General features: G+C 51.7%; 1 protein-coding gene across 1 annotated transcript in view; it reads left to right on the top strand.

Moving 5' to 3' along the window:
- Slc9a9 (solute carrier family 9 member A9) overlaps positions 1–25,620 on the top strand; it is a 167,017-nt gene that overhangs the window by 126,291 nt on the left and 15,106 nt on the right. Inside the window, 4 exon segments of the mRNA XM_048334749.1 lie at positions 10,095–10,212; positions 11,035–11,114; positions 11,116–11,143; positions 19,413–19,566. Of these exon segments, the coding sequence (XP_048190706.1) occupies positions 10,095–10,212; positions 11,035–11,114; positions 11,116–11,143; positions 19,413–19,566 (380 nt within the window).

A 25,620-nucleotide genomic window follows, 5' to 3' on the forward strand; every position in this document is an offset into this window, starting at 1 on the left:
CCCCCCACCCCCACCGGAGTCCTACATTTCCATGGTCCGCCCTCCGCCGCTCCCCCTCCCACCCCCCCATCTGAAAGTCAGAGGCAAAGTCGGGGCGCTCTGTTGCAGAACTTGCCAGAACTACAGCACCGGCTGGGCTGCCCCGTCGCGCTAGGGTTCCACTGTGCATTCCTCCCTTTCTCCAGTGCATAAATCAACGACTTTATGACGACTGTCTGAAGTTACGTAAGGCTAAATGAGTTCCATCAAACCTTTGTAAATGCCCCAGCGTCTCACTTGCGCAAAGCCCCCGCCTACCCATGACCGGGGTCCTTTGAAATGGGAAATGGTGACCTCTTTTATCTGTATTAAAAATCACCCCCGCGTTTCCTTAAGAATCAACAAGTCCCTCTTCATCATTTCACCCAACATATAAAAGACATACACACGCACGCACGCACGCACGCACACCGTGCAATCCCAGTGCTCTCTCTCCAAAATCCACTTTCAGATCTTTTTAGGTCTTCTCCAAACAAAGCTTCCTAATGCCTTTCTTGACTCCCAACCCGCAGTGGGGGATTAAATAGCAAAGACAATTTTAAAAAAAAATAACTGTTTTAGTAGCAATGGGGACAAAAATGCTCCCAAATCTTGGGGGTCTGAGGCAAGAGCCGCCGGTGTGAACTTTTAAGTCTTCTCTGTGTCTCGTGTATTTGCCGTCATTCTTTTAAAGCTGACCTTGTGTTGTTGTTTTCTTTTCCCCCCAAGTAGCTCAGGCTGGGAGGTGCTACCTTCCCCCCCCAAAGTGGGGTGGGGAGCGAGGGGAGGGCTGTCTCAATGACAGATTCCCGATGTCGCGGGTGGTCTCCTTCCTGGCTGGCGGTCCGCACTCAGACGAACCTGTGGGGCAAACATATCCAAGTGGAAATTAATTACATAGAAAAAAAAAATTGTTCATCTATTTCCTTCAGTCTTGCGCCATCAAAAAAAAAAAATCTCTGGAACCAAAGAAAAATCCCAAAAGAGCGAAAGAATGGACGGGAAGCTTGGTCAGCCCTCGGCTACGCCCAGGGTGCTGCTAATAATATGCTTATCTACTTACTGAAATGCGTACGAGCATATGGGGGGGCTCAGAATGGGGGCTGGGGGGCATCACCTGTGAAAAATGGAAATCCAGAAAGCAAAGGAGGTGCGAAGGTCCGCCTCTAACCCAGCAGGAGGAGGAAGAAGAGCGGGAGGAGGAGGGAGGAAGAAGAGGAAGGGGGGGGGGGGGCGGGGGGAAGGATGGAAAGTTGGAGGCCAGCTTGGGCTACATAGCGAGACCCTACCTCAGACAATAAAGTCAAACAGAGACGGAGGCTCTGAAGCGTGTTCCCAGATGATGACGAACTTGTTCCGTCTCTCTGCAAGCCTGTGAGTTCCACCGTTAGGGCCCCTTGGGAAGTGGAGGTGCAGAACCCAGGAAGCAGAAGCGCTCTGCAAGCGTGCTTTACACGCACGCGGCGTCATCTATGTGGGAGTCCCCCACCAACCATAAATACAGAAGCGGATTTCAGTCCAGGCTAGCTTTTGCAGAATAGCTATGGACATATTCGTAAATATGGCCAGTGCGCATTTTTCCCTACATAATGAGGCTCAGGTCTTCTGCACCCGCCTGACAGTTTGCTTCTCCTTTCGCTTCCTCCTCCTCCCTTCCACCTCACCCCCTCCTAGCTCCTCTAGTCTCCAGGAACGTGGCGGTGTGTCACTGCACACGGTTTGCCAACCCCTCTTTGCTCTCCTCCTCGGAGACAGCAAGCCTTTTCCTGCTTTTCTTCCCATTTTCCATGCGCTGTGGCGTTCACATCCACGTTCAAAGAGAACCCCTCACGGCATTGTCCTCTGGACACGTCCGGCAAATGCAATCCCGCCGCTCGGTTTCTGTGAAGGAGACATCTGTACTGACCTCTCGAGAGTGCTTCTGTGGCGATGAGTAAAATAGGATTTCACGGCATGAAGAATACTGTGGCTTACTGGCAGAGCGCTGGCCTAGCACGCATGAAGCCCTGGGTTCGATTCCTCAGCACCACAGACACAGAAAAAGCCAGAAGTGGCGCTGTGGCTCAAGTGGCCGAGCGCTAGCCTTGAGCACAGAGAGGCTCGGGAACAGAGCCCAGACCCTACATTCAAGCCCCAGGACCCGATAATAATAATAATAACAACAATAATAATGTACCTACTGTCAATATTTGGCTGTATTCCTGTTACCCCGCCTTCCCTTAAACCTATCTGTACAACGGACAACATCATCATGATTTATTGTCTTCCAGAAATGAATCATAGAGAATTTCTATGTGGGAGACATATTCTGGAAAAATTTGATTATCATAGCCCCTCCAAGAGCCCTCCCCCGTCTCCCAGAAGGGTTTACGTAACTGCAGCCTTCTGCAATAAGCGCTAGGCGTTCTAATGTGATGCAGAACGGGGTCAAGTGCACGCGCTTCGTGTCCAGCGAGGTGGAGTCCAGCTGCGTGGGCTCCGCCCTGGGCCCAGCCTGTGCACGAGCCCCCACGGAGACACTCCGAGGGGGCGGGCAGCGGGGCGTGCTTCCCGGGACTGGATCTCGGCACGGGCGAGACGGTGCAATCCCGTCACCGTGTGTTTACTTGTTTGCATTTCCAGCGGGGGAGGGGGAAACAAAAGAAAGAACGAACGTGACGTTTGGGGTTTCATAAAAAAATACCATTTCTTAGCCACATTTTTTTTCCCCCCATCTCCATTGATGAATCATCTTTTCTTCGACCCTGTGAAATCGGGCACTTTGGCAGCGAAGGGGGAGGCTTTGTTTGGTAAAGAAGATGAACGTGAAGTCAGAAATGTTCAATTCTGGCCTTTGGCTCGACATTCCGAGACCCATGGACTAGGAGTGTGTGTGTGTGTGTGTGTGTGTGTGTGTGTGTGTGTGTGTGTATAATTTTTTTTCCAGGAGAATGTGAAGCTACGTCTCTCTGACAGCTCATTAATTATCTCTTTTCTCTCTCTCTCTCTCCCCATGGGTTTTTGGAGCTGGAAGAGACCTTGTTAGGTAGTCCCCAGATGAAAATAAGTGATAGAACCCGGGACCCAAATGAAAGCAGGTCAGGCCTAATGAGGATCGGGAGAGACGGGCAAAGACAGACAGACAGACAGCGGGCCTAACGAGAAACCGAGCAGAGAGGTGTTGCCTCTGCTTCCCGTTCAGCCCCCTCTGTGCCCCGAGGGATATGGAAACATCTTCCCTCTCCGGCTTCTTTTCTTCTCGTGGACTTGTGACGGCAGCATTACGAGGGCGCGTGCGTAGCCAGGCTGCATTGGAATGGCGCTGGATCCCTCGTGGGACGGAGTTCGAGGTCCGAGTCTGCTGTTTGCCAGGCTGTCCTGAAGTGCTCCATCTTTTCTGACCTTAATGATCTGGGATGGGGATTGTAGATGCCCCCCCCCCCCCCGATTGTTCTCCGAGGAAAGTCACGGACAGCTTGATAACCGCGGGCTTGGGTGACTTTTAGAGGATTCGGGTTGTTCCGAAATGGGAACGAGAAGCAGGAACAGTGAAATGTCTTTGGGTGCTCACGCCAGGGTGGGCCATTTCTACGTCACCAGACCTGCCAATCCCCCTAACAATGAGCCGGAGGAAAACAAGAATTGCTTCTCTGTGCGTTTCGTCCCGGTAACCGGGCGGTGTTGGCAGAAACATAGAGAGTGAATATCTGGACGTGAACGGGACCATTGGCATCGTCCTCCAAACTCAGCAGTTGCAAAGATGCAAAGCGTGGTTGTAAACTACTTTCTGCATGATTAATAAGCCAGATTTGCTTGGTAAATGGTACTTCTATGTGAAAAACTGCATATGCAACAGCTCAGAAAACGCAGGTATGTTCTAGATGGAGAAGGATGTCTCCCCTGAGAAATTTACACCTCCCGTTTGACTTTATGAGGGCTTGTGGCTTAAATTTATATTGCTTGTGACATCCAAGAAACTCAAACTGAAAAATCAATGTAAAATGTGGTATTAGGTTGGAAATGCTCTTGGAACAAAGCAACAACAAAGATAAAGTATGTTTAGGAGGAGCCAAAGAACACCTCCATCCAAGAGCACAAAGATATCTCCATTACTAAAGCCCCCGCCAACATTGATTCGCAGCTCCAAGTAAAAATGCACAAGGAAACAAATCTCCATGAGAGACAGCAGAAATAAAAAGTTAGAAGAGGATTACACAGAGCTTTCACCTAGCGGAATAACCAGATAAGGATGATAAAAATGAACATATCTTAAATGATCTAAATAAATGAAAGATGATGAAGAAAACAGGTTCTTCAAAAGCAAATAAAAGCTCTTAGGTTCTAATAACGTAGTTGCTGGAGTCATTTGCTTAAGTAAAAGACAAAATGCATAACTTCTCACCCAGTGGAGAGCTATGACGGGGGAAAAGTCAACCATAAAAGAAGGCTGGAAATTGGAGGGGAAAAAAAAAAAAAACCCCAAAACCTCAAAAGCATAAAAACAGCCAAGGCAATTTGAAAGCAAATTGTAGAAATGCATCAATAGCTGAACGTAATTATACATGTACTAAATTTCTGCATGCGGGAGGAAAAGCAACTACCTGATTGTACTGTTTAGCTTTTCCATTGAAGTAAAATATACACCGAAGGGCAGGTAGGCACACACCTGGACTAGTTTTTAGAAACATAGCTCCATTGTATAGCCAGCATTCAGATCACTAAGTACAAGATAAGAACATGTCCCAATCGGTGCAAATAAATCAGTACCTGGAGATGAAATGGAAAATTTCACGGACACCTAGCTCACCAAGCTACCTAAGGGTGGGGGGAAACCACTCAATAGAGCTGTTCTCACTAAAGGACGGTGGCTAAAATACGCATTCACCCAAAAAGCAGAAGACACACAATTGCGTGGAGTTTCTGGCTTCTCGTTTGACACACGCCGTTCAACAGGAAGGAGAAGAAGGAAGGCACCCCCAAATGATAAGGGTAGTTTAATAGTGAAGTAAAATCCTGTCGACACCAGAAATAAAATGAAAGCCCAGCACAGTCGCTCCTAGACACATCTCGAATGCAACACTTAGGAACTACATTTTAGCCAGAAGACTCACCAGCGTACCTAAGTTAAGTCCGTGGCAATGAATCAGAGTTTATTCCAGGAATGGGAAAAAAAAACCACTCACATTCACACCAAGATGATATCCTTTGCCACGTTCACACACGAGGAGAACACACTACTTCGGTTGACACAGAAAGGCCTTGAACAGGGAAGTTTAGCGAACTGTACAAATGCTTAGCCAAATATAAAAGGGGAATTTTTTTTTAATCTGACAAAGAATGTCTAATTACTAACCATTGGAAATAGCACATATGGTGATGAAACTTTAAAAAGTGTAATCCTCATTACCCAGTCGAGATAGGCTTCTCCTTTCGTGTGATTTTCCTATTTTCTATCCTTTTATTTTAAGCAGGGAACATCCTTGGTTTAAGAATATATACATATATATGTATGTATGTATGTATACATATATATATATATATAACTTGTCACACTGTTTCCTTAGGATAAATTTCGAGAACGAGGACTCAGTTCAAGCATTGACATGCTCTATATTTTTATTATATATTCATAAGCTTCCATGGAGGAAGGGACCGTACAGTTCCAGCATCGCGGAGCCGTTTCTGGGAGCTCTATTTTTATTCCTTTTGTTCATTCAACAGATGTTTACGAAGCATCATGGCATGCTAAAGCTGTCAGCTGGCAATGGATGTTCAGGGACAAACGCGGAGGGCCCGGCGGCCCTTACAGACGCCTTCTGATGCTGTCTGTATTCATCAAGAGATTGCCTGGTTGGGACTTTACCTGCTCCTTTCTTTTTCTTTCTTCTCGAGTACTCCACTGATTTGGCAGTAGGTGAGCTTTTTTTAGGCCATTCAGAGTAACTGTTTCCCAAACAACAACAACAAAAAATGTTTAAAAAATCCAAACAAACGGTGGAATGTCAAGTGACCGTACCTCCCTGTAGGCGTGAGAGGGGCTTGCTGCTCACACTGAGGCCGGTGAGTGTCACGTGGACACAAGGCATGAAGGGGAATGGAGAATGGAGGCTGGTTTCTTAGCTTCTAGGGCGTAGCTACGGTACAGGTTCTCTCCTACATAGGCATGGGGTTCTGCGTTGCCTATAAATTCGAATTTTTTTCCTAAGCCACCATGAATCCACACACAGCCAGGAGTCTTTTCCTGATGGACATAGGTAGGGTAAGCCAAGTCCCCACTCGGTTTGGGGACAAAACGTAAAAATTGGCTACCAAACCACCAACCAAAGTCAGAAAACTAAAGCTCTCATTCAGAACTGAGTTATGCCTGCAAGGTTTTGGGGGTTGTTGTTTTGTTTTTTTTTCTGTGAAAATGGAACTGCCTTCCTTGGAAACAAAGAGAAATATATCCTTCTGCTGTCATAAGTCACCGTTTTTTGACATTTTGCCTGGATTGTCAAGGGTGTGCAATAGCGTCAATACCAGGAGGTTTTATGGAAGGGGGTTTTTATAAATCTCACAGAGAAAGAAAGCTCGATGAATTTAATCAGTACAGAATATGAATTTTCTGGAGTTTGGTACAAGCGCTTACACAGTCTCTACTGGCTCTATGTTAACTGTCTGCTACAAAGGAACTAGCCAAGCGAACTTAATGTCCGTCAGCTATTGATTTATTGATATTCATGCTTTGGTAGAAATCATTGGATAGCGGTGCTCCAATTGAATGGCATTATCCAAATGTCATATTTTTTTAATCTTTCATTGTATTGATTTCTCTGATTTATACAGGTTCTTTCACACGGTCCAATTTCTCATCAAGCCCAGCAGAATCAATGTTCTAGTCTGCTTCAAGCCTTCTATTGAGTGCATTTTTAGACCATTCTGCCAGAGTTCAACAATTGAACTCAAAAATCTTCCCCATAATGAAAATAGTTTTAACCCTTTGTCATAGCTTTTAATTTACCTTTGCAGACGAATCGATTGAATCCGTCACCCTCCTTATCTTGGGACCAATATTTCTGATCAATAGCATAAGAATAAGCACTTTGTAAAGTTGTCGACTTAAGAGGAAGCTATTTTTAATGCAGATACAACCTCAGAAAACCTAGCCAAAAAAAAAAAAAGTCAAAAATGGAAAACTTCCAAAAATAAGAACACTATTATCAGTGTTTACCGGCTAATATAATTTAGAAAATTCAAAGAAAATAGCCTTCCCCTTCACGTTATATGCTTGAGGTTTTCGAGAAAAATCTGGCTATGGTATTTGCTCGCTCTTTATTCAGTTTAATGAAGCTCAATTCCTTGCAGCTGTAACTACATTTATTTCCTATATTAACTTTACTTAATGATGCCTATTCATCTTCGGGGCGGGGATGGAAAGTGTTTCGTTGTGATTCTTACAGACTGCGCCTCTCGTGGCTTAGAAAAGGCAATGAAATGCGGCAAGTGGAAGAGGGCTGGGTAGCAGGCGGGAGGGTAGAGGCGACCCCGGATTTCTCAAGCAAAGAGTACCTAGCAAATCTTCTCAAACACAGAAACTGGGTAGTGTTACGGTCGGAGATGCAGATCGGTCGGAGATGCAGATTTGTCTATACATAGATTATATATATATATATATATATATCCACATATATGTATATTTATCTATAAAATACATAATATATAATTATATATGATTTTAATGTATAATATAATAAATTTTAGGCATTTATCTATACATAGACCTTATATATGATATGTATTATATATTACATAATATATAATAATATATGTTACAATATAATATAAATAAGTAATATAAACAATATAGGCGATAAAATTTAGGTATTTATGTATACATAGATTTTATATATAATATACTGTGTCATACATGATATATTTATAATATGAATAGTAAAAATAATACATATCATGTATATTTATATATGTATCATCGATAGGAACGTAATTCACCTTGAATACATTTCCTGAGTAGCAGGGGAACGCAGGAGCAAAATCTTGTGTTTTCAGTAGCGTTTTTACTGTAAGTGTTGACGAATTCTTTAGCATTGACCATGTTCCCATAGCACAGCTACACTCCATTGTATATGAAAATGGAATCAGAGATGTTCTCTATAGCAGGCTTCCAGTCAGAAATATAGATACTTTGTTTTGTACCTGTCACCCTGGCTAATCAGGAGGCTGAGATCTGAGGATCACGGTTCGAAGCCAGCCTGGGCGGGAAAGTCTTTGAGACTCTGATCTTCAGTAATCCACTCAAAGACTGGACGTGGTGCTGTAGCTCACGTGGTGGAATGCTCGCACATCGAGGCTCGGGGGACCAGCGCCCCCCACCCCGAGTTCAAGTCCTACAGCCGACCAGAAAAAAATACACAAACTAATGAAGCAACAACACGAAATTCACACCGGGACCAAAATCCTGCAGAAAATGGAGTAACACTGATATCCCAGTCCACCTGAATGTGGAGTGTGTCCGACGGGAGCACACCTGACCTCAGTGGAGGAAGTGGACCGGCTTTCCTCAGGACCGGCCGCTGTACACCCAACGGCGGGCCGGTTTCACAGCAGGAAAGGTCATCAGTGGATTTTTTTTTTTAATTGCCTTCTTTTGTGTAAATAGAGATCAGTCGGAACGAGGAGTAAGCACATTCTATTTAGAAAGACGAGGGCCTTTCAAAGTCTTGAAACTCAGCAAATAACTCAAACTAAAAGGCACGGCGCCCAGTGGGTTTTCCAAGAGGGCGGTTTGCTGACTGGGGTCCACGCGGGACAGCCCACCCGCCGCTAGCGGCTTCCCAGCGGAGCTGTCTTCCCATGAAGCCGTGCTAGTTCCCTCGTCTTGTTTGCACTGTGTTAACTTGGTGGGTGGGTGTGTGTGTGTGTGTGTGTGTGTGTGTGTGTTTTAATTTTTTTAATTCCTTTTCTCCCGAAAGGAAGCTTTGTTAAGCAAAGATTACCCTTCGGAAGTTCACGAAAACGCGAATTCGCAGAAACAAAATCAATACTGCTCGTTGTGCTGATGCATTTAAAAAAAAAATTTTTTTTTAAAGTCCATTATTTTCGTACTGACCTTGGGTGAGGTGGAAGGCAGCTGCGTAGAGTGGAACTAGGAAGAGACTGGCTTGCAATCTGTCCTTGTTGCAGTCTGGGGATTTGGGTTGGTTGGTTTTCATCTTCGTTTTGTTTGCCAGGCCTGGGGCCTGGGTACTATCCCTAAGCTTTCTGCCCCCAGGGCTAGCTCTCTAAATCTTGAGCCACAACTTCACTTCTGGGTTTTTTTGGGTGTGTGCGTGTGTGTGTGATTCTAAGCGTCGATTCGTTGTACGTACTGGGGCAGGAGCAGGGGGGCTTTTGATGTAGTCTTCTTTTGAACTGCCTTTGGGAAAGATTTACATGAGAAAAAAAAAAAAACCATTGCATTCACCCACAGATTTTCATTAAAGGTCCAGGAAGGAAATTATTATTTAAAAAAAAAAAAAAAACCCATTCGTTCAGAAGAACATTGTTCGAGGATAGAACTAAAGAGTGCTCATCAGTACCGCCACCTTCCTGTTCAAGGAACCTTCTCCTACGGGGCGAACCACCACCTGCGATTTAAAATAAGCGAACCTGTCACGCCGTCACAGTTCTCAAACGCTGATTCTTTTTTAAAAAAATAAATAATAAATAAATAGAAATGAATGTTAGCAAGCGTGGACGGGAAGGGGCTCACGATACACTCTCATTGGTGAGCCAAACCCGTGGCCTGGGGGGACGGGAAGGGAGCGATGTCACCCCCGAATTTCTGTCCCCCAGCGCCGAATACCGAGGCAAGGGCGGGGTGACCTCCCGCCACCCCGCCACCGCCCACCCCAACGAGGGACGGCGGGGTGCGGCCCTCGGACAGAATGTCTCCTTTGGGTTGAAGGGCGTTTGGGGGACGCCGACCTCGGCGTCGGGGTGCGCGTCCCTGGGTGGAGAGCCGGCCGGGTCCTCGGGGCTGACAGCACGCGTGGGGCCCGCGGGGCGTGGGTGGAAGGCCACCGTCGGTGCCTCACGCTTCCGGCGTCTTTGCCTTCCAGCTGTTCGAGTTTATGAACTTCCTGGCTGAGAACGTCATCTTCTGCTACATGGGCCTGGCGCTGTTCACCTTCCAGAACCACACCTTCAACGCGCTCTTCATCCTCGGGGCCTTCGTATCCTTTGTGGGAGAGAACACACCACTGGCTTTTAGTGACATCCCCCTCGGGTTCACCACAGGGCCCGGGCCGAGACCGAGGTGGGATTTCCAGCTAGAGGAGACGGGCATCCTAAGAAATCGGGGCCTTGATTAAAGCCCTGAGGATGGCGGTTCGAAGCCAGCCCGGGCAGAAAAGTCCTGGTGAGACTCTGATCTCCAGTGAACCACCAGAAAGCCAGAAGTGGCGCTGTGGCTCAAGCGGTAGCGCGCCGGCCCGGAGCACAGAGAGGCTCAGGGACAGAGCCCGGGCCCTGAGTTCGAGCCCCACAAAAGGATCTAATGAAATTAGACACGATCGCTGTGCTCCCAACATCATAAGCACGGTGGCCTTCTAAGTGTGGTTCCCAGGACACATGAACGGAAGGTCTGGCTTTTGCTGCAGAGGCCCGTCCTCGCTGGGGGGGGGGGGGGTTCCCTTCCCAGCGTGGGGAGCAGATGTTGGTCCCCAGGGATGCCGAGGCTGGCCCTGTTTTCCGGGTTGGAAAGGGTTGGAAGCTGCCCCCCGGGTCACCAGGGCCAGATGACCTCCAGCAAGCGGGCCTGGCTGCGTGGACACCCGCCCGTCCCTTCCAGTCTTTTCTCGTTAAGTGGTGCGGATCCAATGGCGCCCAGGCCCTGAATCTTCAGAGAAAGCTGCCTGGTCCCCAATGACTTCCACACCCCACACCCCCACACCCCCACCCCCCCACCCCTACCCCACCCCCAGGTGAGGATAGAGTAGAGGAGACCGCCTCCGTCCGCGTGGCTTTCCTTCCTCAACGCCTCGTCCACCTGCAGATCGCCCATCTTTGTGGCCCGGGCCTGCAACATTTACCCCCTCTCCTTCCTCCTGAACCTGGGCCGGAAGGAGAAGATCCCCACGGAACTTTCAGCACATGATGGTGTTCTCAGGTGTGTTTGGCGGGGGGGGGGGGGGGGGTGGCCGGGCAGGGCGCCCCTTCCCGCGGCCGGTGAAAGGCCCCCCCCCAATGGATCTCCCTGGGAGAGGTTTTCTTGCGTACCCCACAGGCGGCGTGGGGATGGATGGGAACACCAAAGAGGGGGTCCCCGGGGGAGAAATCGACCCCCCCCCGCCCCTCTTCTCAGCCTTAAGGAATCCTTTTTTGTAATAATAACAATGCAAAATTCCGCTCTTGGGCCCCCGCGATGACAGTTCAGATGGCGGTCTCACTGGAGTCGGACTTCAGACCTCCTTTCAGTTCAAGGCCAGGCGTCTGGAACTGCCTGGGTGGATTAAGTTGGGGAGCGGGGGGAAAGGGCTCCCCAGCAGCTCTTCTGGTTCCTCTCCCAGCCCCCTCTGAATGCCACGAGCAAGCACCCCCCTCCCGTCGCCCCCCCCCACCATACTCCTGAAAGCAAAGAGGCCGTGCCGGGTGGTGTAGATGCCCCTTCGCTTCCCCCTCGATGTGGGGCTCATGGCAAAGCTCAGGGGGTCTCTTGTTTTCCCCTCAAATCCGTGTGCTGCGATTCTTATTTAATTTGAACCTAGGTAAGAGCCGGGAGTTTGCTGGAAGGCGGGCGAGTGCCGAGCCTCACTGAGCCCTGGCAGCCTGCCTAGAGCCGTGGGGCGGCGGGCGGTGGGGGGGGACGGAGAGGGGAGGGCAGCGCGGGCCCACGAGGGAGAGAGGAGGGGAGTACAGAGGCCTGGAGACCTGGCCACGTCCGTCTCCCGCCCCCCTCTCGCTCAGGTGGGGGGTGGGGGGGTGTCCTCTCGGTTCTTCAGCCCTCGCCTCAGACCTGACTTTCCGGGAGAATGTTCTAGAAGGCCTCCCGTCCGTGCTGGCATCCCTCCCCTCCGCTTCCGTGGCGCCCGGTGCTCCCTCCCATCCGGTTCTTCACTGCCAGAGCGACTTGCCTGGACCACCCCCCCCCCCCCCCGGGCCTGGGAGGCTGAAGGAACGGGGTACAATGCTTCCCCACCGCCCCCCCCAAAGTCACACACGCCACTCACACCACGGCCGAGGAATTGTCCCTTCCTGTTCTGTGAGCTCTGGGAACGTTATTCCAGAACTGACCCCCCCCACCACCACGGGGCGTTCTAAGACGAGAGTCATCTATGCCCCAGGCAGGGCAGGGATAGGCCGAAAGACGGACAAACCTGCGTCTCACTTAAAATAACTCCCCTCGGTGAGCCGAGGGCCGGAAACGCTGGCGACAGGACCACCCCCCCCCCACCCCCCCCCCCCACCCCCCCACCCCCCCCCATTTAAGCAGCAGGTGGATTGAAGGTCTCCATCAGGTCTCTCCTTCCTCTGTCTGTGCTGAGGGTAACAGGCTTCTTGTGGCTGGCTTGTTTTTAATTCAAACCCTTCGGTGATTTGAATCCACAAGCAGTTTCAACCTCATGTGTGCTTAGGAAGATTTCTTTTTTTTTTTTTTTTGTGCCAGTCCTGGGCTTGAACTCAGGGCCTGAGCACTGTCCCTGGCTTCTTTTTGCTCAAGGCTAGCACTCTGCCACCTGAGCCACAGCGCCCCTTCTGGCCGTTTTCTGTATATGTGGTGCTGGGGAATCGAACCCAGGGCTTCACGTATACGAGGTGAGCACTCTTGCCACTAGGCCATATCCCCAGCCCCTGGAAGATTTCTTGAAACCTCTTAGCCAAGGGTTACCTGAGGATCTGAAAGCCTGAACCCCTCTAAGAACTAGACTTCTCTCCCCTTCTCTTTGCTCTGCGGGTCCCGGAAGGCTTTCTCGAGTCCCTCCCCTCCCCCTAGCTCTTTACGGACCTGTGGTTTAGAATCCTGTTTTCCCAGGCTACGTCTGGGGCACCGTGGTGGGTTTTTTTTGGCAATTAATTAGGCTTGGTAGGAAGCCACTACGCAGCTAATGGGGTACAAGGATCGCACTTTTTCTCCATTAGAGGCGGTGAACGTCGACCGCACCCCCCGTCAGGTGGAAACCACTCAGCCCCGGGCAGGCATTAGCGGGCGCGGTGCCTGAGATGAGCCTGGCGAGGTCTCTAAGTGGGGCGAGATTAAGCCGCTTATGCGGGAAACGAGCCACGGGGAAACGCCTGAACCGCACCGCCGCCGTGTCGGGCAGTCCGGGGGAAAGCCAGAGTCCCAGCAGCTCCCCCCCCTCGGCCCCCCACACAGAGGGCGGGCCTTGGGATTCCGAAGCATCGAGAATCCCTGAGAAATGGCTCACCACCACAGCCAACCCCGCCCACTGCTTTCTCCCATCCGTGGAGTCAACGCACTCTCATTCTCTGTGTAGCTTCCAAGACACGTTTGTAAGAAAAATGACTTGCGTTTGCATTTCTTTTGTTGTTGTTTGGCCAGTCCTGGGCCTTGAACTCAGGGCCTGAGCACTGTCCCTGGCTTCCTTTTTGCTCAAGGCTAGCACTCTGCCACTTGAGCCACAGCGCCACTTCTGGCCATTTTCTGTATATGTGGTGCTGGGGGATCGAACCCAGGACCTCATGTATACGAGGCAAGCGCTCTCGCCACTAGGCCATATCCCCTGCCCCTTGCGCTTGCATGTCTAAGCAGCAAGTTCGGCTTTGCTGTTTGCTACACCGTGCTATTTTTTTTTTTTTTCAAATAGGAGTGACGGTCTGGGCAAAATGGGAGGCGCTGGGCTTTGAGGCAGCTCGCAGTTAACCCTTTCCAGCCTCCCAGCTCCCTGGCCTGTGGAAGGGAGCTAACCGTACGCCTTACTTAAGTGAGCCGTGACGGAACCGTGACGTGGATAAGACACGTAGGGCGGGGAGATTCATCCCCTTTCTTCTTCTTTTCCTCTTTGTTGTGTGTGTGTGTGTGTGTGTGTGTGTGTGTGTGTGTGTACGTGTGCCAGTCCTGGGGTTTGAACTCAGGGCCTGGGCATGGTCCATGAGCAGTTTCTACACAAGGCTAGCGCTCTGCCGCTTGAGCCACTGCTCCATTTCTGGCTTTGTGGATGGTTCCGTGTAGATTAAGAGTCTCATAGACTTTCCCGCCCGGGCTGGCTTCGAACCCCAGTCCTCCGCGCTCAGCCTCCTGCGTGGCTAGGGTTGCGCCTGGCTCTGCTTCCCCTTTCTTTAGGCATGGTCCATGGCAAGACAGCCCAGAGGCGCCTTAGGCCGACAGAACCCGGGTGACCTCGCCGCGGCTCTGGGCCCCCCGTCTCTGGGCCCCCCCGTCTCTGGTCTCTCAGGTCTCTGTTGTAAAGAAGGGTTGACGGCCAGGGCACCTTCTCCCCCTTTCCTTCCCAGGACAGGAGCTGAAGTTCTACCTCCAGTCCCAGCCGTGGCCCCCACTCCACACTCTTCTGGATCTGAATAGTAGTGTGCGTGAGAAATTATTTCATTGACCCCCCCCCCGCCACCCCCCCCAAGAGGTTGACATGGGAAATGTCCTGCCCGGCCTTGGACGCTACGCTGCTAAGGAACATTCTGCCGCCATCCAGAGATGCCCAGTCCGCAAGCGTGGCAATGGCTTCGTGAAGCCCGCTATTCCATAAAGGGAACGATAAAGTCGAACTGAATTCGGAATGCCAAGGGAGTCCACACAGAGCAGGCGAAGCCCCGCTTTCCCATCCTTCTTGCCACACACCCCCCCCACACCCCGGAAAAGCCCAAGACAAGGTGCTGTGGCCAGAGACTCCGTCACACAGTGCTCTGGCCACAGTGGTCATTTCCAAGGCTACCCCGGAGCCGATCTGCCCATGGATCGAGCTCATTGATAACATCGCTCACGACGAAAATAATAATAATAATAATAAGCTAGCTCTCAAGTTTCTCAGCGCAAGAAACAATTGCTATCTGAGGCCAGATCATAATTCCTTATTAAGGGGTATCACCGACATGGGAGAATGTTCTGGCAACAGCCCTGAGCCTCTGGAACGGGACCCCGGAGGTACCGTCAGCGGCCCAGCGTTGGAGAAAGCCACGCATGCTCACGGGCCCCGCCGCCAAGTATTCTCCCAGACAACACATCGCCCCCTCCGGGGGCCGCTTGTCTATCAAACAGGACATTCAAGTTGACCTTTGGGGGGGACCCAGCCTGGCCATGGGTCTGGGCACCGCTCCGGCAAGGCTGAGCCCCTCCCTCCATCTTTCAGTAGCCACGGCCTCTCCGTGGACGACTCCAGCCATCCGCGGAGAAGACTCCACAGCGAACCACGACACCGCCGTGGCATCCATGGTGACAAGACCCTTCCGAAGCCGCGCCCGTCGCTTTGGGAGCCGCGGAAAGGCTCATCTGGTTTACAAGTTCCCTCCCCGGCCGCCCAGGGCTTCCAAACACAAACTGCATTTCGTGTAAATACACCGCGCGCGTGGGTTACATCGCTTCCCAGTCGCCTTCATGAAATGATTCGAGTTCAGGAAGACAGACGAGGGCAGGAGAGTTCTGCTTGTCTTAAGGCAGACTTCGTCTCCAGAAAAACCTCAATTTATTTATTTCATTTTAATTTTTTTGCCAGTCCTGGGCCTTGGACTCAGGGCCTGAGCACTGTCCCTGGCTTCCTTTTTGCTCAAGGCTAGCACTCTGCCACTTGAGCCACAGCGCCACTTCTGGCCATTTTCTGTATATGTGGTGCTGGGGAATCGAACCCAGGGCCTCATGTAGTCAAGGCAAGCGCTCTTGCCCCTAGGCCCTATCCCCAGCCCCGTCGATTCATTTCTGAATGCAGGTTTTCTTTCTCCCCCCTGAACACAATCCGCTGGCCTCACTTGGGTGTGGTGAAAGCGCGTGGAACTGAGCGTGGACCCCATGTGCAGAGCGAGGCAGCACTATGGGGGGGGGGGGTGTATTTTGAAAGCAGGCTGCCGTTCTTGCCGGAAGGACTTATCGACTTTGCAAGATCAGGAGACGTTAGCAGGGGGAAACGCCATCCATAATTCAGTGTCAGACCTACGCCAGGCTTTGATCTGGGACACTGATGATGAGGAGGTGTCACGGCTTTGAAATCAACCCTCTTCACAGCGCTTGGAACGAAAGGAATCATATATTTTTTTTTTAAGACGACAATGAGTTGTGTTCCAAAAGGGAAGACGACGGCAGAACGGCGGCGCTTGCTGGCGGTGGCTTGGACCGTCGTGTAGCTCTCTGAAGTGGACCCGCGCTCAGTCCCCGCGTGGACGGCCCGCGTGGCACGGGTGGAAAGCTCCACTGCGGCTCTTTGGAGATACGCGGGGCCTGGCTGGGAGGCGTTCGCTGCTCCGCCCGCCTTCCATCGCGATGAACTGAACGGGGCGTCCACGTCGTCAGCACAAGGATCCCTTCGAGGCGGGTTGTAGACGGGACCATGGTTAATGGTGGGTGATTCTTTCATCCCTGGGGGCTGCTAAGTGTCCAACGGGGCCTATGGAATTTGTCCAAAATAGGAAAAAAAAAACATATATATATATCTCGACAGAGTGAACCTATTTAAAAAATGAAACGGTGTCACCTCCACGGACAGAACTGTCGATGAATTGACCCAAACAGAGAGAGAAGAAAGAAAGATCAAAAAGCAAGAGGAGGTCACAAAGGATGCGGGGGCGGGGGGAGGACTGGTGTCCACGGGGTTTGGGTTTCCTCGTGTCTCTGAGCAAAACGGTGTGTGCCCTTTGGCTAGCAGGAAAATCGCGAGCTCAACGCCGGTTTCTGATCGCTTGGTCTTCCGTTCTGAAATCCCCGGGGGGTCCATGTCGTGGTGGGCGCCCAGCAAGTACCAAGTAGGGTGATGGAGGCATTTGTGGGAAAGGAGGGGACCTTGATCTTTCAGAAGCCAGGGCGCCTCAGCACCCCTGAGCTCTTCGAGGGCACCCCAGTCCCACGAGGGTAGGGAGGGGGCCCTAATTAGCAAATGTCTCCACCTACAACGGTCCTGTTCTTCTCGGCCATGTCTGCGTTGGGTCTCTTCTAACGGATAAGCTCTTCAGTTTTTAGAAGGCGAGATTAGCAGATATACTGTGAATAGAGATATATGCTTACACATAGTTCCCTCCTCTCTCTCTACGTATATATGTATATGTGTATATATATGTGTGTGTATATGTGTATATGTATATACACATATACACATATATGCATATATGCATATATATATATATATATATATATATATGCCCAAGCTAGCCTTGAGTTCTCTATGTAGCTCTTGCTGGCCTCGAACTCTCCATCTCCTACCTCAGTCTCCGTAGGTGCCACATACCCTCGTCTGAGCCCACTCTGGAACCAGGAACTGCCCGTGTCTGGCTAATTTAGATTTACGAGCATCGTCGCGCCGGTTTCGCGTGATTATGATCCATTATTAAACACGCTTAGGAAGGTTAACGATCGCTCGCTAGCCTGCCCCGGAGATCCAGAGTTTACAGCGAGTTGTCACCGGCGCCGGTTTTTCATCTCGCTCACAAAAACTTTAAAAAAAAAAAAAAAGACTTACAAATATCCATAAGTAAGAGGAAAACGCCAAGGTGACTTGTCACGCGGCCTGGGTTTGATTCAGGCTGCTTTGGGGACATCTGTAGCCACCTGCACGGGAGGGAAGGAGAGCTAGCAGGTTGTTCTCGGCTTGCACGGCGATGGCCCACCGCCCGGCGTCTCCCCCTGGGCCCGTGGGCTCCCCCGCCACGTCCGCATCCCCGAGTGACAGCGTGCGTTCTTCCCGGAGAGGAAGGTCGTTCGTTCCGGCCAGCCCTGGGGCTCCGAGTCAGGGCCTGGGCGCCGTCCCTGAGCTTCTGCGCTCAGCTCCGCTTCCAGCTTTGGAGTGATTCGTGGGAGACAAGCGTCCCTTGCGCTTCTCTGCCCAGGCTGGCTTTGAACCACCATCTTCACATCTCAGCCTTCCTGAGTCGAGCTAGGATGACAGGCACCAGCCACCCGCGCCTGGGGTTTTAGCCCTCATTAGTTAACGTATGAATAATGATTTGGAAACCTAGTGTCCTACTAAACATGATCAGAACTGGCTTATTGAAATTGTATGTATGTGATTCAAGCCTTCCTACCAAGATAATGGGATTCCCTGCCTCTCTGTTGTGACCCCCAATACCCTGAGGGGGGAGGAGGTTCTGTGTGACCCCCCCCCCCAGGCCTTCGCTCTGTCTGCCCTCCTTTCCCGCCAGAGCTCGCGTTTATTCTTCAAGTCTACATTTCCATGTTTGTTAATATCGTTGCACTTGGAAGTTCTAGCACTTGACCTTTAGTGTCTCTTCAAGAATATTTAATATGGATTTATACAAATTCAATTAGCATATTGTTATTAAAGGAGAAAAGATAAAACCAGAAAAGGAGAGGGGGGGAAAAAAACAGACAAGGATGCGGAAACTCTGGGTGATTTTTTTTACATTAATTTATTTATTGTCAATGTAATGTACAGAGGGGCGAGGGGTTACAGTTTCATACATAAAGCAAGGAATACATTTCTTATCAAACTTGTTACCTCCTCCCTCGTTTTTCTCCCACCTTTCCACCGCCCCCCCCCCCCGCCCCGCATCTGGGTGATTTTTATACCGTTGATGGGGATGTAAAATGGCTCAGCCACTTCAGAAAACGGGCTGGTCATTTCTTTACAAACTAGACATAGGAACATTGGCGCTCTCCGTGATGGTACCCGGGAGCATTATATCAGCAAAGTCACATACACAGAAAAAAAAAAACGGCATGCCGATCGTAGCAGCCTAATCTGTGACCAGCAGACACTGTAAATCTCCACACAGCCTTCAGTAGGTGGAAGATGAGCAGACACCTACACCACGAGAAGGAGCCAGGCCTAGTCGCCCACATCCATCAGCCCAGCCACGTGAAACAGGAGACACTCGCAGTTCAAGGTCAGCCCAGGCAAGACGTTCCTGAGATACCCATCTCAAAGGACAGTCTGGGGTCGGTGGCCACGCCTGTAACCCCAGCTACTCCGGAGGCACAGGGGTCGGTGGCCACGCCTGTAACCCCAGCTACCCCGGAGGCAGAAGTCCAAGTGCGAGGATCTAAAGCTAGCCTCGGGCGAAAACAAGAGCCCCTTATCTGTAAAATAAAGTTTAAACAACAACAACAAAGGTAGGGGGTATGACTCGAGGAACAGAGCATTTGCCTTTGCCTAGCAAGGGCGAGGCCTTGAGTTCAAACCTCGGCACAGCCAAGAATATAAAGAGGAATCGACGATCGGTACATTCAGCAACTTGACTATGCAGGGGGTGGGGGAGAAAGGCCGGCTTCCAATGCACCCCCCCTCTCTCTCTCCCTCCCCCACCCCCAGGTCTGCGGGGGGCCATCGCGTTCGCCCTGGCCATCCGGAACACCGAGTCGCAGCCCAAGCAGATGATGTTCAGCACGGCCCTGCTGCTGGTGTTCTTCACCGTCTGGGTGTTTGGGGGAGGGACCACCCCGATGCTGACCTGGCTACAGATCAGGTGAGCGGCGGGGGGGGGGGGGGGTCCGGACCGCCCCACCCGTGTGGGGGGGGGGGTTGTAAGTCACACCAGCCCGACCCACGTGACCTGCAGCTTCTCTTGCAGTGGGGTTCCCCACGGGACCCCTGTGGGCACACATTGCACGAAAGCCCATGGCACCGAGTCTAATACAGGAGGGCGCTGCGCGTTCAGGCTTCTAGCTGATCGTCAGAAAATTCAACTCCTATCCTAACAAGATGGAAGTATTGACTAGTCTTCTGGGTCAGTGAGAACACGGGGCGCGTCATGTTCGGATATTGAGATTTCCTTGAAGTAATCAACTGTGGCTTGTTTTATAGTATTTCTCTTCTATGCATGGAAGAAGTTGTCTCTAAATCGGTAGCGTGCCTTGCCCTCAGGCATTTGATCGATTCTCCTGTAATTCTCCTATCATTCTTCTAATGGGGGCCCTCACTTACAAAAATCTCTTGATATTTGGTTCCGCCGTGCACCATGAGTAACGGGAGTTTGGTTCTGCCGTGTGTTGCCACGTTCCGCTTCCACGTCCCATTTTTTTTAATACCATCCGGGAAGTTCTCCATCGCATTATAAATTCCCAACTCGTCGTTTCCGGGTGGTTAGATCGTATTTAACCAGACCGGGCTTCTTTACAGAGCAACATCTCATTCGCCGGCTACCATAAAACACCAGGACGGAAGCGAACTGCGGCTTCCATAAACGACACGCACAATCCCCGGGTGGAACACGACTCGTTCCCAAAGCGCACGCGGCCTCCCCTTCTTGAGTCTGTATTATTTCCTCTTAATTCATTAGGCGCATACTTCAGTGGTTTTCCTGCCCCTGTGAAATTTCCACTCCATCACAATGTACCACCAGCATAGGATGCAAATAAAATGTTTTCGGTACGGTTAAGAACTGACAGCACTAACATGAATTACTCTTCAGTGGAAACGGCTTACCACGGGCCTGGCTCTCTGCGTGGAGAGACACATAATGATTTTATAGGTGAGGCAAATTCACCACTGATTATGCCTGCTCTGAAGCACCACTCCAATTTCTTGTTTCGAAGCTGCTTCATTTTCTTTTTGAAGAATAATAATAACAATAATAGCCAAATGGGTTTGATGCAGCATTGTCAGCAACTCAGAGGCTGGCTTCTTAAAAAACTCTAAAAGAGCCGAGTGCCGGTAGCTCACGCCCGACATCCTAGCTGCCCAGGAGGCCGAGATCTGAGGGCTTGTGGTTCAAAACCAGCCTGGCCAGGAAAGTCCGTGAGACTCCTATCTCCAGTTAAAAAGACACCGAAAATCCCGAAGTGGATCTGTGGCTCACGCGTAGAGCATTAGCTTTGAGCCCAGGCACTGAATGCAAGCACGTGCGTGTACACACACGCACACACGCACACACACACACACACACACGCGCGCGCGCGCACGCACGAGGGGCCTGCCTAAGATTCGGCTCCATGCTGTGGGTCTCTTAGTTCGTTTCCTTTGTAGACTCTGAAACCCACGTAGGTGTAACAATTTTCTTCATTGTGTGTTAATGAATTAATGAATGAACACACACACACACGCACACACACACACACACGAGTTGAAATGTGCATACCCAAATGAGGGGATTTTCAACAAGAGTTTTTGAAAATTAAGTGCTGGGGGGCCTATACCATAGACCTACTCGAGACAAACTGCTCAAGACAGAGAACTAACTCGCCATGAGAGGCAAAATACCCAGGCCTGTAGATTTCCTTGGACTCACTACAACCGTCTTGGTTCGTAAGAACGCCGGAGGGGTATTTAGGAGAATATTAAACACTTCTTCTCTGCCTTTCTTTTCTAACCGTCATCTTTCCTAAACCCTCTTTTCCAGTGGTGTCGACAGTGTTCATTCCTCCTCACGTTTTAGTGCTTTTTCTAAATGTGTTTTGGGTAGGCTTTAGAAAAGGTGGTATTTTAACTTTCAAGACCCAGGTCTTCTAGATTGTATTTTAAAACACAGGATGACCGCTTCCTGACTCCTTTAGCTATTCCTGGGAACTGTTTCAAGGACTAAGAAAGCACAGCCCTGGGATGGGATGGGAGAATACCAAAATCAGTCATTTAAATGTGTTACTAGGCATATTAGACTGGAACGAATCTAAGAGTGTTATAAATGGCGCTGAGGTTGGCGCCTCCTTGAAAAGGCCTTTGGATGTGTGGTTATTTTCTGAGGCCCGGTTCCTGACTGTGGGATTCGGGAGTCAAAGGGCAGAGCCATTTGTAAAGCCCCCCCACCCCGCCCCGGCCATTGCCAAATTGCTTTCCCGCCTTTGCTTCTACCCTCGCGCGTGGACTCCCGTACCTGCCGGCCGACAGGTGCTTGGCAGCTCCAGAGGCCCCCGCGCCCGTCTCGCGCCTTCCCCATGACTGCCGCTGGCGAGGTGGTTCGCAAACATGTATGCGCTCGGCCCACGGCATTTCCCACCGTCGCGTGACCCACGCCTCACTCCAGCTTCTCTCATCGCTGGCCGCCGCCGCCTCCGTGGTGGACGCGTGGCGGACGTTGACTTCCTTGGGATGCCGAGTCCTGCTGCAAATGCCGGTCTCCGTCCCTCGTTCTTTCCTGCCTTTCCTTTTCCACAGTTATCCACAAACGCTTCCTGAGCCAGACAAAAGCATCCAATAGAAGAGACCAAAAACAAAATCCCTGCCACTGTCTAGCTGACAGTGCGCCCCTAACTCCTACCACTCACCCCTACTTTGCACTGTCTTATCCCTGGCTTTCTGATTCGTATGAAAACAAGTTCTCTGGTCCGAAGGAGACCGCAGGGCTCTGAGTAGCGCTGCTGCCGCCTGTAGTCCCGGCAGCAATAGGCCCGGAGGTGTTTGCCCTTCCTCCTTCTCCGTTTTCTCCTTCCTTTGAGACCCCATCAGCCTCAGGGTGAGTGGAAAGTCCCGTGGGCGCGCGGTCTCGCGTCGTGCGTTCTTCGGGGGGTCTCGGTGGGACTGCGACGCTGTCTCCCTCCTTCTGGGTTCTGCCCTCCAGGACGGCATTTGTCTCGCGTGACCCGGGCTCCAGAGCCTGGGTTCTGCGGTTCTGCACGGTTGCATTGCATTGGTGGGCGGAACACGGGCGATTTCACCCACAGTCCCTGACCGTGGCCAGAACCTCAGCTGAGAAGGGGCTGGGCCTCTCCCCCCCCCACCCCCACCCCCTCCCGTTGACAGGGAGTCAGCAGACTTTGGGGGCTGGGGTTCGAGGAGAGCAGGTGCGTGTCCCGACTCAGGAGATGACGCCTGGCCAAGACCCCACATCAGGCCTCGCCCCTCCCGTGACCTCCCGGCCTCTCGCCCAGTCGCAGGAGGAGGAGGCCGCACCCACCCCGGCCCTCGGGGCAGCGTCCGTGTCACGCCTGCAATCCTCCCCGTGCCGGAGGCCGAGAGCTGAGGACCGGGGTTCAAAGCCAGCCCGGGCAGGCAAAGTCCGTGAGAGTCTGACCTCCCGTGAGGCACCAGAGAGCCGGAGGTGGCGCCGCGGCTCAGTGGGGCAGAGCGCTCGCCCTGAGTCAAAGAGCCCGGGCCGTGAGTTCAAGCCCCAGGACCCCCAGGATGGCGATGACACCGCCATCACCCAGAATCCAGGAACCCGTCCCTACCCAGCCCCCGAGATGCACACCCGGGGTCCTGCCAGCCCCCCGGGCCGCCCTGCGCACAGCCCGGCTCCCCACTGAAGTGAGTTCACGAACACGCCGCCACGGAGCCATTTTTCTTCCCCGGGACAGAATAGACGCTTCTGGCAAGTGAAGGCTTCCTCGGGGTTTCCGCTGCGGGTTTGGCTCTCTCCGTCTCTCCTCGCGACCCCGACCTTCCTTCCTCCCCCCCTGCCCCCCCGCCCCCCCCGCCCCCGCCGCCCGTCCCCGCTCGTGGATGGGGGTTAACGCACCCCGGCCGCCCTGGGGTCGAGCCCCGGCTGGCAGGCGCCGGCGTGAGATCAGGGAGACGGGGGGGGCTACTTATAGACACGGGACAGGAAGTGGGGGGGGGGGGGAGGAAGTGCACGTTGAGTGACAGGTGAGAGGCCAATAGGAGGACCGCAGGCAGATTTGCTCCGCCGTTTGGCCTCTGGATGGAAACTGGTGGGCCAGAATGCGTTTCCGCCTACCGGTCCCCCTGCAACAGAGGGCGGCGCCCCCTCCTTGAACCCTCCCGGCTGCCCGGCTTGCTTTTACTTCTTTTGTTTTGGCAGTTTCGGGGCTTGAACTCGGGGCCTGGGCACTTGTCCCTGAGCTCTTTTGTTCATGGCTGTGTAGTGCTCCACCACTTTGAGCCCCAGCACCGCTTCCCCGTCTCCTGGTGGTTCATTGGACATGAGAGCCTCAGGGACTTTTCCGCCCAGGCTGGCTTCGAACCAGCCCCCTGAGTGACTGGGATTCTAGCAGCGAGCCACTGGCGCCCAGTGTGCGTTTACTTTTTTTTTTTTAAGGTTCCTTGAAACTCTTCCTTTGTCACCGCCTGCCCATCCGAATGTTTCCTTCCCCTGACAGAATGAGGAAAATGGCTTAAAAATCAAAGGAAGTCTCCAGGCCTTGAGATGCTGAGAGTATAGTCAGCCAGGAGAGGTAGGGGGAGGAAAGACTCTGGAAATGGAACGTTTCCTTAGACAGCACTGAAAGGGATAACGAAGACGGATTCTAATAAAGCCAGACAGCACCAGTAAAGCCAAGTGTGTTAGTGCATCCGTGTAGCACCTGCTACTCAGGAGCGGGGACAGGAGGCTGTCAATCTGATATAGATATATATGGATATATATTATATATATATATATATGGAAGCATCTACTCCTGCAGGACAAAGGGGAAGCTTGAGGCACACAGACACCACCCCTGAAAGCCGGGTGCGGGGTGTTTGGGGAGCCGGACGAGGGTCCCCCCATGAGCAGCGGGGAGAGAGGGGCTCTTGAGGGACCACGTGAGCTAGAAAGAAGCCCAGGAGAGCCGGGCTTCTGGAAATGGACGGGGCTGACTCCAGGTGAGCCCAGGTGACCCCGGGCGGCAGGGAACATGGGCACTGGGGACAAGGAAGCTGGGAGAGGCAGGAAGAGTTCCCGGGCAGGCTCAGCAGACTCGGGCCAGACGAGCCGTGAGCAGGATGTTCCTCTCGACTGGGAGCCCTCGGGGTCAGCAAGAAGATGCGGGGCGATTCGTGTGTGTGTGTGTGTGTGTGTGCGAGCAAACACTGGAAGGGAAAATTACAGGGTGACCTTGCCCGAGTCCTTCAGCTCTGAGCAGCTCCGGGAGACGACAGCACAGCGGGAGCCAGGCGGGACGCTGGCTACCTACGCAAGGACAGCCCGCGGGGCTCCTGTCTTCTTCTTTTCTTTTAATCTGGCATTGGAGTTTGAACCTGGGGCCTTGCGCTGGCTCGTGCACACACACACACACACACACACACACGCACGCACGCACGCACGGCAGCTGTTCCTTGTGCTGTTCCAGTCTTTGTCTGCCCGTGGTGCTGGAAGGGTTAAGAGCCATCGCACTTATTTTCTTTAATGTGATCAGATCTCCATGAATCTGGCAAATGCCATAAATCAAGGGGCAGTGTGGAATTGGACACTAAATGTATTGGACGTGATTATAAAGAAGAGAAATTGGATAATTTCTGCTCATTTCTATCTGAAAATGAAAAACCGCCCCGGGGTAATGAATCTCTCTGATCTATTGAAATGCCTAGTGGTTACCAAGTACTTCTCCATCAAAGAGACACGCCGAGTCAAAACACACAACAACAACAACAACAAAACAATCACGGCTGTGTTTTGTTGTTGTTTTTTTTTTTTGAATGAAAGTAAATAAATCTCCAAGCTGTGAGGGTGTCACTACCACCACCACCATCACCAGCCCCCCTTAAATACCAGACCACAGGCCCCTCTGAGGGTCGAGGGAAGCTGGACCCTTTGAGGAAAAGAAATCTGGGCAATGGTTCTGTGAGCTGCCCGCCCTACCGAACAGTACAGCTGGGAGATGAAAGAGGAACTATCAGGCCCCGAGACGTGGCTTCCTGCTCCTTAAGT

This window comes from Perognathus longimembris, chromosome 26, assembly GCF_023159225.1.
Source record: "Perognathus longimembris pacificus isolate PPM17 chromosome 26, ASM2315922v1, whole genome shotgun sequence".
In the NCBI taxonomy this organism is placed as follows: domain Eukaryota; kingdom Metazoa; phylum Chordata; class Mammalia; order Rodentia; family Heteromyidae; genus Perognathus; species Perognathus longimembris.